The sequence below is a fragment of the Accipiter gentilis genome, chromosome 14 (assembly GCF_929443795.1).
Source record: "Accipiter gentilis chromosome 14, bAccGen1.1, whole genome shotgun sequence".
Taxonomy (NCBI): domain Eukaryota; kingdom Metazoa; phylum Chordata; class Aves; order Accipitriformes; family Accipitridae; genus Astur; species Astur gentilis.
This window is the reverse complement of record NC_064893.1, coordinates 28,686,578-28,703,566: the sequence shown is the minus strand read 5'-3', so window position 1 is coordinate 28,703,566 and position 16,989 is coordinate 28,686,578. Positions and strand designations below refer to the sequence as shown.

Here is a 16,989-nt window from a genome sequence, read left to right as displayed (position 1 = left end):
TGTTCCTCTTGAAACGAAGTACTCTATTTTGCAGAGACGTTTACCTTTCACTTATGTTAAAACAGAAGACTACCATTCAGTGGCAACACATGTTTATTTTTAAGGCAGACCTCTTGTTGGATATCATGCTGGTATTTCAGGTACATAAATGAGTGAGAGATTTGATTGTTGTTTAAAACTTTTCTGCCTACTTCATTTCAATGATTAATGATTACTTCTTTGGAAAAAAGTTTTCTTCACTAAAACCTATGTCAACAGAGAATATAGGCATATAATTTTGATAATTAAAAATACCTCTGTCGGTTCTCTCTGCTGGAAGTGGTATGCTGTTGACTGTAATATTCTCTGTCGTCATGGTGTTCATCTTCCATTTGTGCTTAGAACAAAACTAACTTAGTGAAAACCGATTTGATGAGGCTTAGGGTTACAACTAAACTGGAAGCAGCATATTTTGCCATGAATGTGCTGCACAGGATCTAATCTCCAAAGCTGTCTGGAATACTGAACAGTGAACTGGGAGTTTGAGACCTGGCATCCTGTAAGAAGTGGAGGAGGCACATAAACCCCTGCACCGTATGCTAATTGCTCAGCTATTGGTTGTCCTTCTTACCGCTGTGTCACTTTACTGGGGGCAGAAGGACACGTGTTCACTGGGAAACAGTAGGAACGGAGGGTGACACTCTATCTGTTCTTGGTTTAGGGGGGGCGAAGTCATACTTTCACCTCTACTGGTTTGGGGGAAGTGTTTGCGTGTTCCTGCTGCTGTGTGTCTTCACAGCAAGTGTGACACTGTCCCACTGCACAGGAAGAAGTGGAGCATGCTTGCAGAATTGGCTGCAGGCTTACGTTCACCTAGATGCTTCTGCTGTTGAGGCGTTACTTTCTTCAGAGTATAATAAACTCTCTCCTCTAAAAGTATAATAAAACTAGCTCAATTTTTTCATGTAATTTGAAGTTAGTCCTTACAAGAATAAATTATTTTTGTCTATCAAATGTTTCAAGTATTAAAGTATTTTATAGAATGGTATATAATTTTTATTTTGAAGAATATTATAAACACAGTGTTAAGTAGATGGCTGTGAAGGGTAAGAATTTATTTTTTCTGAAGTCAAGATATGTTTTTTATTTGGTGATTGCCATTGAACTTGTATCTAACTAGCTGCAAACCATTCTATCCATTTTGCTGTACTGAATGATAGGAAGAAAATTTACAGTAGTTAGTACATGGAGGGGGGGGGGGGGGGGGAACCACACACCGAAACTTTTACACAACGTTCACAACTTTCCATGCTAATGTAACTCTATAGTTTGAAATAGAAACAAACCACACAATGATAATCAATACAAGCTCTGCAATAATATAAAAGCCAGCAATGTGATAGAACTATTAAAGTGACGTTAAAAAAAGTAAGAATGTGCATATTCAGTCTTTTGCCCCATGTTCTTTCCCCTTCCCTCCCCTGCAACTTACTTATGGAACTGAACTTGTCTGCAGACCTACATCAGTCTGTGGAGTGTGTAATAAAATAGATAACTGCCTTTATAGCCTCACAGATGTACATGTGTTCTTAAAACAGTAACAAGTTCACAAACAAAACATGGACTGTGTTTACCTGAGAATAAATAAATTTGATGAGTTGATAGCATATTCTGCTGTTGCTTATCATTCTGATTATATACACAGACACAGAGGCTGTATATTACATTCAGGATCGGGTGAAAATACTCTAAAAGTGAATACATTTACAAGAAAGGCTGTTAGGAGACATCTTGTCTTCATAGTGGCTCTTTTTTGGGAGCAATTCAGTGTCAACAGTTGTTTAGGAGAGTAAAGCATAGCTGCCATTAAGTCCAAAAGCATTGTCTTGTAATACTGGATATATATTTTGGCCAGATGCAGAGTAAAAATTCTTAAGAAAGGTGTTATTTTCAGTATGCAGATGATGGCTACTGCTTTTTCTTTAGTGAGCGTCCACAGGCTTATTCGGAGAATGTTTTGATATTACCATTGTTTTTACAGTGCTTCCTTTTCTGGGTTGGCTTCCACTTCTACCTCTTCATATTCCTCAACATCTGCAGTGGCATCCTGGTACTGTTGGTACTCGGACACAAGGTCATTGGTGTTGCCTTCTGCTTCAGAAAACTCCATCTCATCCATACCTTCACCAGTATACCAATGGAGAAATGCTTTTCTTCTGAACATAGCTGAAAACTGTTCAGAAACCCTGATGAAGAGCTCCTGAATGGCTGTGTTATTGCCAATAAAGGTAGCTGCCATCTTTAAGCCTCGCGGTGGTATGTCACACACAGCCACTTTGACATTATTAGGGATCCACTCCACAAAGTAGGAACTATTCTTGGTCTGGACAGCCAGCAACTGCTCATCCACTTCTCTGGTAGACATTCGGCCTCTGAAGATGCATGCCACGGTCAAGTAACGTCCACGACGAGGGTCGCAGGCTGCCATCATGTTGCGTGCGTCAAACATTTGTTGAGTAAGCTCTGGCACCGAGAGCGCTCTGTACTGTTGGCTACCTCGAGCTGTCAGTGGAGCAAAGCCTGGCATAAAGAAATGCAGGCGAGGAAAGGGCACCATGTTAACAGCCAGCTTCCTCAGGTCTGCATTCAGTTGACCAGGAAAACGGAGTGAGGTTGTGACGCCGCTCATCGTTAGGGACACTAAGTGATTAAGGTCACCGTAGGTAGGATTGGTGAGCTTTAAAGTTCTAAAGCATATATCGTATAGAGCTTCATTGTCAATGCAAAAGGTTTCATCTGTATTCTCTATCAGTTGATGGATGGAGAGGATGGCATTATATGGCTCTACGACCGTGTCAGATACTTTGGGTGAAGGCACAACGCTGAAAGTGTTCATAATCCTGTCGGGATATTCTTCTCTGATTTTGTTAATGAGGAGCGTGCCCATACCTGAGCCTGTACCACCACCAAGCGAATGGATGAGCTGGAAGCCCTGAAGGCAGTCACAGCTCTCACACTCATTCCTGACCACATCCATGACGTTCTCAATCAGTTCAGCGCCTTCTGTGTAATGGCCCTTAGCCCAGTTGTTTCCAGCACCTGAATTACCTGTAAACATAATTAGAGAAAGAACAGCCACAAAGTTAACAAGAGAATTTTTAAAGGCTACAAAGATGGGAGTTAAAAGGCTGTTTTGGGGCAGTTGACTTTAGGTAGTTTGCTGACAGCATGATGTACATACCATGAATAAAATTGTCAGGTCGAAAGAGTGGGCCTATTTTGCTAGACCGTACACTGTCCATTGTACCAGGTTCCAGGTCCACCAAGATAGAACGGGGCACATATTTATGGGCTAGGACAAAAGAAAATGAATGCGAACAGTTACTGTTAGAAGTCAAAAAGACAGCCTTATGATCTACTCTGAAAAATCCAACCCACCTATAGTGATTTGGGGACATTTTTTCTCTTAATTACTTATTTTAACCTTCATGTTCGCTCCGCAAATTGCTCTGCCAACAGAGCTGAGCACTTACAGTAAGCCTCATTGAAGTACACGCTAATTCGCTCAAGCTGCAGTGATGCATCCCCACGGTAGTTCCCAGCGATGTCAATTCCATGTTCGTCACTTATCACCTCCCAGAACTGGAAAAGGAAAGAGGTTCAGTACACTCACAAAGATATTTATTTTTTTTCAGCACAATGTGTTCAGCACCAGCTCTGCTGCGCTCATGCCTGACTGCGCATGAAGTGGGAACTGGGCCTGATGTGGGGAGTGTTTTGCCATTTACGTATTAGATCGAGCAGGGATCCTCCTCTCCCCCCTCCCCTAATAAGGTCAAGGGAAAAGTTTAGTAGACCATTTATGCTTCTTAAATATCACTCATGCACTAATAGGTGTGGAGGCCCTCAATTTGCTCCCTTCATAGTAAAGGAAAATCGGTATTAGCTTTTTAGGTACTAGCTGGTATGAGCTTAACAAAAATGTCGGGGGGTTGTGTGGATTGGGGAGGGCTGCTTTGAGGCCTGTCATGCACAAGTGGGACTGTGGCATGGCAAAGCTGGCTCAGACAAATTTGTATGTGAGCAATGCTTTCCACAAACAGATGTTGGTCCTAAGCGTCCTATCTTGACATTCATATGGATGTCTTGTGCTGGCGCTCTTATCTAGGCAGCAGCCACAGCAGTGTTAATGTAGACACACCCACCCACCATAATGACCAGGCTATTTTAATTTTAAAGGTGTCCTGGTTTAGCATTCAGTCTTGTTTTGAGCGTAGAAATAGACCATTGCCAACATGCGCATGGGATGTGTGTGTGTGCCCGCTTTTCTACAGGTCTTATTAGACATAAGCCGTTTCCAGGTCAAAGCCAACAGAAGAAAAACTATCACACTGGCTGCATTCAGTCTGGGTCTAACATGACATTCCCTGGCCATCCACAGGTCCAATAAAAGGAATCAAGGTGAGATTTGTGGGAGCAAGAAATGCAGGAAGAAGACAAGGGAACAATCCTTCAGCTATTACGTTCAAAGCTATTATCTTCAAAGACCTCCCAGTCCCAAATTAACCCAGATGATACTTTTTTTTGACAACTTCCTACTTAACAGTAAAAAAAAAGGCCATCACACAGCAAAAGCAATGGTTTTTTTTCTCCTAGCACACAAAGTCAGCAATGAGCAACTTCTCTCAAAGCAACAACATACCAGTGTTTGAACTACACAAAAATACTCCAAATTACATGACAACCTCTCGCAGGAGGCCAGTTAGGCAGAAATCCTTAACTAAGCTTTATGCCACTCTTAGAAAAACCTAGTCAGTCACTGATAGCACAGGTCATTCTGTTGACTAATACAATCCCATATTAATGATTATAATGTGGCAGAGTTACTGCTGTATGGCTGAACTAAAGTACTTGCATCACGATTTCGCAGCCCTGGAATTACTGGTCCTTCACTTGTCCCAGTATTTTGCAGACTAGATTAGTGCCGCTGAGAATGTGAGTCCCAGCAGGAATGCTCTGGAGCACTTATAATCACTGTGCCATAGTTATTGCAGACGTTTCATTCTTTGACAGATTTAACATTAACCTCTGCACAAGGAACAAGCCCATCTTATGACTTTCATATCAAAATACTCACATGCATCCAACTATTGAGTTGACAAAGCAATAGTTCTCCCTGAAAGTCCCCATCTGTTAACGATGTTTGACCTGCTACCACTGATAGCACTTAACTACTAATGACCAATACTGAAAAGAGACCTTACCTTAGCTCCAATTTGGTTCCCACACTGGCCAATCTGAAGATGCACAATTTCACGCATTTTGTGTAGCTTAGACCTGTTGGTGGCTACAACCTAACAGGTCTTCTAGTTGCAGTCCCCAGAACAAGCCCTCTTTCTGCTGCTGTATCAGCTACACCCAGTGCAGTCCGCCCCAAGGGGCCTTTTTATACTGGGGGGGCTGTCACTCAGCAAGGGGTGTAGCCAGCTCCTCAGGCTGCTCACCAAAGCATTTCACAGGGAGGCAAAGTGCCTATTCACTGCCTGTGTACAGGGTACAAGAGCACAGGTACGTTACTGAGTGGCATGGAAAACAAAACTGTCACACACACTCCCTTACAATTAATTCCAGTTCTCTGTGCAGCAAACAGTGTGGTTCATGAACATCTGTGCACACTGTATTTGTTTGTCATTATTTTATACATAATATATGTACAAATATATATGCATATACAGAGATTATAGCCAAAGCTGAGTGATATTAATCTATTAAGTACATGTGTTTCTTACCCCTAATTTAAATTTTAACATCATATGAGTCATACGGGACAACATCCATAATAAGAACAGTAACAACTTTTGAGTAGTAGCCTCCTATAATCACGACATTCAGCGCATTGCCAGGCAAACTTGCACTTCACTAATAAGCATCATTCTCAGTATCTAACTGCATGACACAGGGGTACAGACAGGATCATTCACAAAAAAATACTTTGTAAAACATCAATATAAAACTGCACTCTCAGTGATATTTGTTCTTTAAACATTTAATAAGAATTCATCAATTTCAGCCAAACTAAAATCTGAATCAACTTGTGACTAACTTGCACAGATGCTTTTTCTCTCTATCTCTTTTCTCTCTCTTTCTCTCTCCTCCTTTCCTGCCATTAAGAAATACAGTATTTCTTGTATTTCTTATTTTCTTATATCTGAGATGTAGTATTCCAGAACTTGCCAGTAAAATGCTAGAGGTGAAAACCCAGTTCCACTTAAGTTAACTATAACATTCACTGTGTGAAATGTTTCACTGCATTAAAGGAAACGATGCGAGGCTGAGCAAAACGTAACACGTCATGTTGCCTGCTGATAAACAGGACTAATATCACTGAGCAACAGAAGCCCAGAATGGACTGTCTTCTGGAAGCTTATAGTAGTTTTATTACATGTCAGAGGACTGTCAGTGCTTTGCAAGTGCTCCTTTTAAGGATAGGAAAAGGAACTATAATTAGGAAAGCACCTTAAACTGTTTTGTATGAAAAGATGACAGTGGAAGGACTTGACTCATTGAAAGTAACTACTTTACCACTTTATGGGTTGCTAGAGATAAGGAATCTCTGACCTTCCATATTGTTCCAAAAGAAAAATCAGCTTATTCCAGACTTCCCCACCACAGATGATTTCCACTTCTTCCACCGGCCAACAGAGGAACAGACAACTGCTCCTAAGACAAAGTTTAGCACCAGAAGTGCATTGCAAAAAAGCAGCTAGCAAACATTCTGTCATCCTCTGCCAAGCTATGAGCTATCCTTGGTAGAGAGCAATAAAAGCAAGACTTTAAATTCAGGTCAATTGATTTTGTTTCCTTGAAACACAATAGTTTTATCATTTTCCAAAAAAATAAATATTCTCTAAACAGTTTAGTTTACTCAGCAAGACAACATAACAGTTACGTTCCATTGCCACGCTGTAGATATTTTCTACCATGGCAGTGGATATCTTCTACAATTTCCTAAGCCAACATTCTGGAAAGGTTATTTGGACATTTACTTTGAAAGCAAATTTCATTTTATTCATGCACATTTCATTTTTGTTTTCTCCAACAATGCTTAGCTAAAAGTAATAGTGCAATTCTGAGTTGTATATTCAATTGCTGCATTCTGAATGGGAGCTGCATTGACACAATATGTCAGAGAGCTACTGATGCTAAATAAATACTACTTATAATATGCCATGTATTAATCTAAAATAGCCAAAACTTATGAAGAGGCTAATTCACTGTCCAAAAAGTCTAGCAAAATAATTTCAGCAATAAATATACTTACTGAGAACGTCTCACGTGCAAAATAAATAAATAAAAAAATTAAAAAAAAAAAAAAAGGAAGTGAAAGAAATATGCAATCACTTAACATTGGTTTTTCTCTTGCTAAAAATAGCTCCCTGGAATCATGTGCCTCTTCTGAATCACTTCCTTACAGAGTCTTAAAAATGATGGCACGTGACACAAAGTACCTGAGGCGCTTTGTGAAGCAGAGGTTGTTTTGGGCCTCTTTTCCCTCTCCTCCCCAGTTGCATTTCTGTGAACCTCCAAGTCTGTCTTTATACCAAACCTGGTACATGAAAAGCCTGTTTCTATGTAGATTTTTTTTGCAGGCCTGTCATTCCTCAGCATTGAGAAACCTCAAGCCTCTTAACTGCCCGAGCGCGCTTCCCAGGCGCAGCCATTGAACATGTGCTATTGCAGATTAGCGGTGTCAGCGTCACCAGAGAAAGAGGAGACGGTGGCGGAAGGGTTGGCTTCGAGGGACTTTTGGCACCGCGGAGATTAGGAGCTGCCTGGCACTGGGCACAGCTATTACCAGCCCGTCCCGCTGTGTTTATTATCGGCTGCCCACTGCTTCCATTGCCTTCGGGCTGGGCCCTAGATATCAAAGCCCTGGTGATGGGTGTAAGCTAAGACCACAAACAAGCCAGGTTTTTTTGGTTACTGGGGATTTTTTTTGTTTCTGTTTTTCTTGCGGTTTTTTGGTTTTTTGGGGTTTTTTAGTGCCACCACAGTACCCACTAGCATGTGCAGGGAGGCCTTCTGGGATACTTTTTCTTAATATGGTTTGTTTCGGAGGAACTAGGTTTTCACAGTAGCAGTGAAGATTGTTGAGAAGAAGGCCTATTCAAGTTGAGATAAGCCTGGCTACAGGCCACCAGATCATTTTAGAGAGATCTGCAAATGGCTATCAGGCAAGCTGATGCTAGTCTCAACTAATCTGGACTAGCTACATCATCCTTAGGAATGCTACCAAAACCCGTCGCATTCAACAGGCAATAAGGACTACCTACTTCACATTTTCATTTCAGTTAGTAAGAAAAATTATTTAAAGACTGCCTCCCTCTGGCAGGTGGTCCGAAGGAAATAAGGCAGGACTGCCTACTCTAAGTTATCATCAGCGTAATGAGCCCGTATGTTTAAACAAATAGGTTTTGGTACAATCGGAGTGCACAACCGAGCGGTTTGTTGCCTTTCCCACGCTGCAGGTCTTTGACCCGGCAAAAACTTGGGGCTTGCAGCATGTGAATTTATCTGCTGGGTAGTGCCCTTACCCTGGACCCTACTGCTACAACCGCATTTACTGTTCAGTTTGGGTCATTTGATGAATTGCCGAAAAGGTCAACTGCACAGAAGTCAGGCTCAGTTCTTGCTCTGCTGTTCCTTTCGTTGCATTGGTTCTCAGTGCCTCAGTTTCTCCATTCATAATGTGGAGCTAATAAACCTCATGCCTCTTATAAAAAGTGCTGAGAGCTTAAGGAAGAAAAGCTACGAGGGAAGAACTGGCTGTGGTTTACTAAACCTGTTTACCAAGCATGAAAGCCCTAGGCAACATAAGGAAAAGAGACTGGTAGTCCACTCGCACAGATACTTAAACCTTCTGCAGGAGAACTAGGAAACTATTTTTACTATTGACTAAATCTTGTAGCAGATCATAATCTTCAAATATTCGGAACCCTAAAGCATAGCCTAAACGCGGACGCAGGCCTGTATTCCTTTTGTAAATTGTAGCACAAAAGGGCTTGAGAAATTCAAACCTTGGGATCAGCAGAAAAAACCCAACCAACCAAAAAAAAAAACCCCAGCCTGCCTGCTCTGTGCAATCGCGCAGTCTTACACAACGCTGATGCCTTAGGCCAAAGGTAAAGGAACCCGCACCCGGCCACGCAGGGTCTGCGCCTGTCCCCCACACAAGCCCTCTTGTCACAACCCCTGTGTTGAGAGCAACTGCATATATTGAATCAGCACAGTATTTAAATGGATTTTCCTATTAGGTTTTGGGTTGGTTTTTTTTTTTTTTTTTTGGGGGGGGGTGGTGGTGGTGATCAAAATCGCTTCATGTTTGAGCATGAGATGGAGACTCCGCTGCCCGTGGAGTGGGTGCTGCTGCGCCCTTCACGGCCGAGAGCAGGGAGGGGGCGAACACCGCGATTTCAGGTCTCTCACTACCTTTACTCCTTATCCCCCCCCCCCCCCCCCCCAAAAAAAAACCCCGAACCAGCCGTCATTAGGAAGGACCCAGCCAGGCGCACGCCGCACCTGGCGCCGCTTCCAGCGGACAGACGCTGACAAACCCCAAGTAACGAAGACGGGGGGGGAGCTCCGCGCCCCCCCCGGCCACGCCGTGCCGTGCCGCCCCCAGCGCCCCGCCCGCCGGCACCGCCTCCCCCCCTTAAATGCCGGCGCCGTGGAAGGAGGAGGTACCGCTCCCAGCATGGCCGAGCCGTGCCGGCGTCCCGCATCCCTCCTCCTCCTCCTCCTCCTGCTCTGGGGCTGCCTCTGCCCCCCCGCCCGCGCCGGCCTTTACTTCAGGGAAGGGCAGCACTGCTACAAGCCGGCCCCGCGCAAGGCTCCCGGCCTGAGGTGAGGGGTCGCCGTCCGTCCCGTGTCCCCCCCCCCCCCCCCGTCCCCTCCCCAGCCCCGCCGCCTGCGCGGGGGTTTTGCAAACCCGGCATCGCCCGGTCGCCGGGGTCGGGGATGGGGTCTGGTCCCCGGGGTGGCCCTGGACCCGCGGGGGGGGGGAAGGGGAGTGGGGGGGGGAGGGGAGTGGGGGGAGTGGGGGGGGGGAGGGGAGTGGGGGTACTGGGGGGGGGAGAGGGTCGCGCGGGGCGGTGCAGCGGCGGTCACGAGGCCGGTCACGCTGCCCGCCGTCACGTGACCCGCGCCGCTCGCTGGACACTCGCAGCCTCGTTACGAAACTCCGTGAAAGCGGTTTGGGTTTTTCCCCCCCCCCAAAATATCCCCCAATTTGCCTGAAAATACAGGCCTGGCCAGCAAGGGAGCTCGTTCCTTCTTTCTGTTCCTCCCCCCCAGGACCTACCCCCGCCCGCACGAGTACCTGGACGTCTCGGCGCTGCCCCAGAGCTGGGACTGGAGGAACGTGAACGGCGTCAATTACGCCAGCACCACTCGGAACCAGCACATCCCCCAGTACTGCGGGTCCTGCTGGGCCCACGGCAGCACCAGCGCTTTAGCAGGTATGCTGGGTGCTGCCTGCTCACCCGCCGAGCTGGTTGCCCCCAGCGATATACATGGGTTTTGGTAAGCAAAGGAAGTTTTATCTTCAGCTTGCAAAATAGCTGGTATAAAGACGAGGTGCCAAATTAGTGACTAATGGCGGCAAGAACCGAGGCTGAGACCTTTGGGAATGCACCAGGAACACTGGGAATTCCCAAGCTGAAGGCAAGGAGGTTTGGTTTCGATAGAGAAAGCAACCAGAGAGCGCTGTCCCCACCCTCGGAATGGTGTGAGGGGCAAACGCTGGCATGGTTAAAAAGCTGTTGGCAGAAGGAACTCATTCGCAGCCGCTGCGAAACTGCTGTTCTGTTAAGAACTGGGCTTTCTGCCCCTCTTCGTGGAGGGGCGGTGATGGTAGCAGCAGATGCAAAAGCAGTTATTGTGTCTCCTTCCCTTTTTTGGTACCTCGGCCTGCCACACTACATCTACAGCAGCAAGGGGCTGCTCCAGCGATGCCTGGACATGAGGAAATGAAAGAAGTCGCCTCTTGCGGGAAGGGCCCGCAGCGTATCAGCTTCAAGAGCCCTGACACTCAAATGAACTGACTACCACAGCATACAGACCAATCTAGTTTCAGCAGATACCTATCAATCAGCCACCTTCTTGGGAAAAAGGGAGGTAGGGATCTGCTTTAGTTGCGAGAAATATTTTCCCTAGAGAGAGTACACGATGACTTGCATGCAACAGTAACATGCTGCAGAAGTACTGTTTGCAGAGGGAGGCTGTAAGAGGCTTAACTTTCAAGGAGAAAGAGAGGAAATTGCGCAGAAACGGGAAGACAACACAGGTGTGAGAAAGCAGCGTAAGTCACAAAGGATCCGTTCTTAAGCAGTACAAGAATACAGACATGTATGAAACCTGCCATGATGTAGTGAAGTACTAGGACAGATAAAATACAGCAACTTCTTAATTACATAGCTTCGGTTAAAACTTAATTTTGTATGTAGGTATGCCGGTATGTGCATCTTTAACTTATATAAAAAGTTGGTTTTAAAAAAAACAGGATATTTTTTTCTTAACTGCTGTGAATAGTTAAAGCAATCATTCCCTGTCTTGTTGCTGGAAGAGTAGGCTGGGATAATGCTGCCCAGTTCTGTCAAGTATAGCTGAATGTTGTTAGTACTAATAGGATTAAAAGCACTACAGTGGCATCAGTCAAGACTGCTAATGCACTGTGAGAAGCAGTTTATAAATACTCATCGGGATGCTTTTTTTGCCAAGTAAGCTAGTTGTTTCTGACAAAATAAGGCAGCAGGATGGTGATGCCTGTCTGAGATGGCAGGGTAACAGTGAGATGTTGATGTAACGGTGAGGATATGCTTCTGAAAGCTCTTCCTTGCTTTAAGTTTGTGAAGACTCTCAGAGCCAGACCTGGGCTGCACGGGCTTACACTCTCTGCACGGGTTTATGCATAAGTCTTTACCCCTGTAAACGAGGCTAGTGAGAGCTGCTTTTACAATGTGTGTTTGAAAACTCTTTGCTGTCAAAGACAGGAAACAGATGTGGAAGTTTTCAGAAGCTGTTACTTGAATTAAAAGAGATCTAGAGCACTTCAAGGCTTTAAACAGATCTTATCTGCATATTTTTGAATTTTTAATGGAAAAAACTTCTAATGGAAACCCACAAAAATAACTCAGCCTGCTGGTTTGAGTTAGGTCATGCTATGTGCCTCACTGTCAACAGTAGAGGATTTTCCAACCGCAAATACTGTTGCCTGCAAACAGTTACAAGTTCAATGAAGAAGAGACAGTTTTAACACTAGTTGCAATGTATAGCCACCCACATACTCCACTAACAAAACCCACTTTCTTATCCTTACAGATCGAATCAACATAAAGAGAAAAGGTGCATGGCCTTCTGCCTACCTCTCTGTTCAGAATGTGATTGATTGTGCTGACGCAGGATCCTGTGAAGGTGGAGACCACTCAGGTGTTTGGATGTATGCCCATGACCATGGCATTCCAGACGAGACCTGCAACAACTACCAAGCTAAGGATCAAAGTATGATGCCTATTTGGTTTGCTGTAAGGCTTCATCCCAGGTCTAGCAGATTTTTTATTTTTATATATATATATGTAAAAAGACAGTTTCTTGGGTTTTCAGTATACTGGTTCCTGCCTTTCTGTGTAATACCTGCTGTTTGACTGACAGAACAGGTTTTCTTTGCAGGCCTCTGTGTGTCTCTCTACTCTAGCCACATAGCAAAGCATTAAATCATGCCCAGACAAGTTTGCACAGCTAAGTTGTTTTAACTTAATCTCCTAAGTCTCTGACATACAATCTCTAATGTATCAAAATATTTACAAGTGTCACTTCAAGCTAAACAAAGAAGAAATGTAACCTTTGTCTGGTCATGTATGACTGGAATAGTTTCTGTATCTATACAGAAGCACATCTGAAACACTACCTCCTCAAAGCACTTAAACCTATGAAGTAAAGAAAAGTAACTAGTGATTTTAGGGACTTTTAAAATGTGGCTTCCAGAAAAGAATTTATTTCACCAGAGACAGTATTAATATCTGCTTCAAATAAGTTAAAAGGAAAAAAAGCTTAGTGTCCTATCATTAATTCACTTCAAGAAAAGCATTCTCTTGCAGTGATAATCTCACTTTTGTTTTGTAGAGTGTAAGAAGTTTAACCAGTGTGGAACTTGTGTCACTTTTGGAGAATGCCATGTGATAAAGAACTACACTCTCTGGAAAGTTGCTGACTACGGGTCTGTCAGTGGAAGAGAAAAAATGATGGCAGAAATCTATACTAATGGACCAATTAGGTAAAAAAAACACCCCAACTTGAATGGTAAAAAAGAAAATGTTTATCTACTAGTAATATTGGGATTGAAATACTTGAAACTCACTCTAATGACTGAAGTGTACTTCTCTACTCCAGCATATGCTAGCAGCTCTGCACTAATATGCAGACTTTAGCTTGCTTGTGGGTAAATTAAGCTCTGAAGTCAAAATGCAAGAAAAACAATTGTTTTTTAGCCAGGCCCCTGCCCTGATCCCCTTGTACAAAAAAAAAAAAGCTTTCTCTATTTTATTACAGCTGTGGCATAATGGCTACTGAAAAGTTGGATGCTTACACTGGAGGACTTTATACAGAGTACAACACCTCACCTGTGGTGAATCACATTGTATCTGTGGCTGGCTGGGGCGTAGAAAATGGAACAGAATACTGGATTGTTCGTAACTCATGGGGTGAACCCTGGGTAAGGAAACATGGGAACAAACATATTTGCAGAATGACTTTAGAGGAAAGATGGGGTTTCTTACTTGCCAACAGGAGGCTGCAAAGCTAGCATGTGGATAGGAAAAGTAAAACTTTCTTTGAACTAGACTAGCAATTAAAAAATGAAGACAGGGATATTCAGCCAAAGTTACTTGAGTAATGTCAACTCAATCCCAAATGCTACCCTTCTGTGGACATGCAGCTCCTGTTATAGGCAACTGTAAGTTACTGTTAGTTGCAGGCAAAAATCAAGTCACATACCTGGAAGAGATGAGGGGGATGTAAATACACCAAAGCAGATGGCCCCTTTAAACAAGGCTGCCCTGAGAACCCAGTGTTACACTTCATCTTGACTGAATTCCTAGATTCACTTACAAATCATTCATACTTAGAAGACAGAACAGACTCAATAGCATACATTTTCTATAGTTATGTTTTCTAATTCACAATACAAATTGATTCTTTACAGGGTGAAAGAGGGTGGCTGAGAATTGTGACCAGTGCATATAAGGGTGGAAGAGGAGCAGAGTACAATCTCGCTATTGAAGAAGACTGTGCATACGGAGATGCTGTAGTTCCTTGATTCTATATTGAACATCTTTCTGTTTAGGAACTGCTTTGTTTGGAAGCTTCCCAGCATAACTTTCTTCTGTTTAAAGAATAGTAGTCCAAAACTCTTTCACAGTTCAACACCATTTGGCAGTTCTGCAAAATTAGCCCAGATAGCAACACACAATGTCTTCAGCGTAACATAATACAGAGCTGCCTTTAGACAATTATTTGCAACTTAAAGTAATTTACTCATGGGAAAGTTGTCTACCTTGATGCATGGTATTTAAATTGTATTGACTTAATCACAGGAACTGTGTATGTAAATCTCTGTATATTTTTAAATACAAATTCCGTAGACATACTGGGAAGGAAAAAGTATACTCAATATTTGGGTCTAGAGCTTATATTAAATTCTCTGACAATATCAAGCAAATACCATCTCACAGTGATGCAGATGAAAAACAACGCTAAGTCTGGAGATGATATATTCAAAAACTAAATTCCCTGTTGTTTCCTTGGCCTCCTGGTGAAACAGTGTTGTTGGAAGTATCATGTAACGCACTTGCTTTTATCCAACTAAAATGATGTAACAGGAATTACATTGATCAAACAATAAAGTCTAAATGCTTCTTAGTTATTTAGTCTTGTCTTTACTCGCATTCCTTGCTTTAATAGGTGATTGGCTGTGCCATTTTTCTCCTAAAGCAGCAAAGTATTAATTGCCACAACCCAGAACTCTTAACTAATTTGAAGAATGGTAGTAAATTCTCTTCCTTAGTAACTGGCTCAGTTTCAAGTGGCAAATCAGTGCCATATCAAATATTACTAACTAGCATTGTTAACTGCAGTTAATAAACAGACTTTTTTCTCTTATATGACTATATGTGTATTACAAGAGCTTATTAATACATGGTTTTGGTAATCTTCTGTTGTACCTAGCAAGTAGTCTCATGTGGCAGATGAGCTACCCAAAGCTTACCCATGATGGTACTGCTTTTACTGAACTTTTTCTTGTGAAAGGGTTGGTCAACAACACAATCTACACAACAACTGTGATGGTTCAAACAACAATTCCAAGTTAAATTACACTGTCCACACTGGAGATTAAGATAAAAGGAAGAATTCAACTTTCACCAAGCAAGGGAGGGAAGAGACATTCAGATGTTACAGAATACCACTTTCAAATGTTGATCTCCACAACCTACCATAAATCAAACCAACCTGTGAATTATGCCTCACTCAAACCTGTAAGTTAAGGCTTTCTAGTGGTGCAGAGGAGGAAAGAAAAGTCTGTCCAGAAAGCGTCTCTATTATCTGCTAACTCCCAGTTGGCAGCTTCTGCAACTTTCCTTAGTTTTATCTGTGAAAGAAGTCTGCTCCTAATCAGAAGGTAAGTTTGGCAGAACAGTGAAGACCCATATAACTGCTAGTGTCTACGATGAAATTGAGATGATTGTGCTATTCTGATCATTTAGGTTTCAAACAGCACAGCTTTTAGTATTGTGACAATAAGAACATGTTTTAGACCTAAGGTTAGGCCATATTCCAGTAGGCTAGGAGACTTCAAAGACTGACTTTTCTGGTTGATGTCGGCCTAATTTTGGCTTCCTATATATGAGAATCATGCTCTACTCTTAGGTGTTTATCTCTCTCATCCACCATCCACCTCTTAAACATGAAAGACAATAATAAATCTAGGCAAAAGAGAATTCCATCTGTCTCCTTGGCTTTGCTTTACCATACACAGAAAAATGACTCCTTAGGATCAATAAGGATTAATTCTGCCAAGCTGCAGTGCCTGCTGTAACTTGAGTTCCATTGAGATATGAAGACAGTAGTATGACAGTACCGATCACAGCATCATAGAAGTTTTAACTAGTTAAAAAATCATCTACATGGTTAAGTGCAGAGGAACTTGAGTGTTTAGAGGTAGCAATACCAAGTTTGAACACAGAGGAAAGCAAAAGTATACCCCGTTTAAACAGCTGGCGAATTTGCAATGGACATGAGAACAAAGTGCTCTTGATTATCACTAAACGATGATAGAGGGCTACATCCTAAAATGAAGCTCTAATGGGTGAATTGTTTCTGTAGTTAATTCCACAAAGAAAGGAAGTCAGGGGCTACCAAAAGCCAAACTTGTATGCTAATTCTACTTAAAATACTATGAAAAAAAAGGTCTCATGCAAATTTAAATGGTGACAGTTAGCTGGAATGATGACACATCCTCTATTCAAAGATACACAAAGAAGTTCAGAACAGCTTCTGCAGAAGCAAGTTTTGCCCCTTTTCAGCCTGTGCTTTAAGTTGAAGAGAGCACTGCAAGTTAACTAGGGTAAGCTCAGTCACTGTGGAGCATGTATGAGAAGGACCACCTGAGGAAAGGGAAAATGCACTCCCTTTTATAAGGAGTTAAGAATCTATACAATTGGCTGCTGTCTCAAGAATTATCATGGTAGCTTAGAGTTCCCATTAATGAATCACTAACAGAGAAGAACACAGTGATTTCCTTTTTAAATTTATGTCCAGTTAGACTTAAAATGTCACTGGCTTTTAGAAAGCAGGTTCTTCAGAAAACAGATGTGCTTGGAAAAGTGCAGTGGGCTTGTCTATACCCCTCACTTTTAAACCTGTACAAAGACAAATCCAGCCCAATGAACAAAGAGTCAC

The 16,989-nt window shown here is 42.8% G+C and overlaps 2 protein-coding genes across 4 annotated transcripts; one reads left to right on the top strand and one right to left on the bottom strand.

The window, feature by feature from the left end:
• Positions 1-75: 75 nt before the first annotated feature.
• TUBB1 (tubulin beta 1 class VI) lies at positions 76-7,713 on the bottom strand. Of its 3 annotated transcripts, none has more exons than XM_049816328.1 (4): positions 7,488-7,713; positions 3,513-3,621; positions 3,221-3,331; positions 76-3,087 (listed from the first exon to the last, which is right to left on the bottom strand). In XM_049816328.1, the coding sequence occupies exons 1-4, from the start codon at positions 7,548-7,550 to the stop codon at positions 2,015-2,017; spliced, it is 1,356 nt and encodes a 451-aa protein (XP_049672285.1). In that variant the 5' UTR covers positions 7,551-7,713; the 3' UTR covers positions 76-2,014. The 3 variants fall into 3 exon arrangements, with proteins under 3 accessions (XP_049672285.1, XP_049672284.1, XP_049672287.1); XM_049816327.1 differs by lacking the exon at positions 7,488-7,713 and adding an exon at positions 7,301-7,402; XM_049816330.1 differs by lacking the exon at positions 7,488-7,713 and adding an exon at positions 5,244-6,506.
• Positions 7,714-9,688: 1,975 nt separating this feature from the next.
• CTSZ (cathepsin Z) lies at positions 9,689-14,952 on the top strand. Its single transcript, XM_049816339.1, has 6 exons — positions 9,689-9,882; positions 10,333-10,496; positions 12,358-12,537; positions 13,159-13,309; positions 13,585-13,747; positions 14,237-14,952. The coding sequence occupies exons 1-6, from the start codon at positions 9,734-9,736 to the stop codon at positions 14,348-14,350; spliced, it is 921 nt and encodes a 306-aa protein (XP_049672296.1). The 5' UTR covers positions 9,689-9,733; the 3' UTR covers positions 14,351-14,952.
• The last annotated feature ends 2,037 nt before the right edge of the window (positions 14,953-16,989 follow it).

Coding starts and splice junctions, on each gene's coding strand:
- TUBB1 (XM_049816327.1), bottom strand. CDS start 7,387: ATGTTAAGTGATTGCATATTTCTTTCACTTCCTTTTTTTTTTTTTTTA. Junction 3,622..7,300: donor TTGCACGTGAGACGTTCTCA/GTAAGTATATTT, acceptor TTCCTTTTCCAG/TTCTGGGAGGTGATAAGTGA. Junction 3,088..3,220: donor ACCTGACAATTTTATTCATG/GTATGTACATCA, acceptor TTATGTTTACAG/GTAATTCAGGTGCTGGAAAC.
- CTSZ (XM_049816339.1), top strand. CDS start 9,734: ATGGCCGAGCCGTGCCGGCGTCCCGCATCCCTCCTCCTCCTCCTCCTC. Junction 9,883..10,332: donor CGCAAGGCTCCCGGCCTGAG/GTGAGGGGTCGC, acceptor CCTCCCCCCCAG/GACCTACCCCCGCCCGCACG. Junction 13,310..13,584: donor TATACTAATGGACCAATTAG/GTAAAAAAAACA, acceptor ATTTTATTACAG/CTGTGGCATAATGGCTACTG.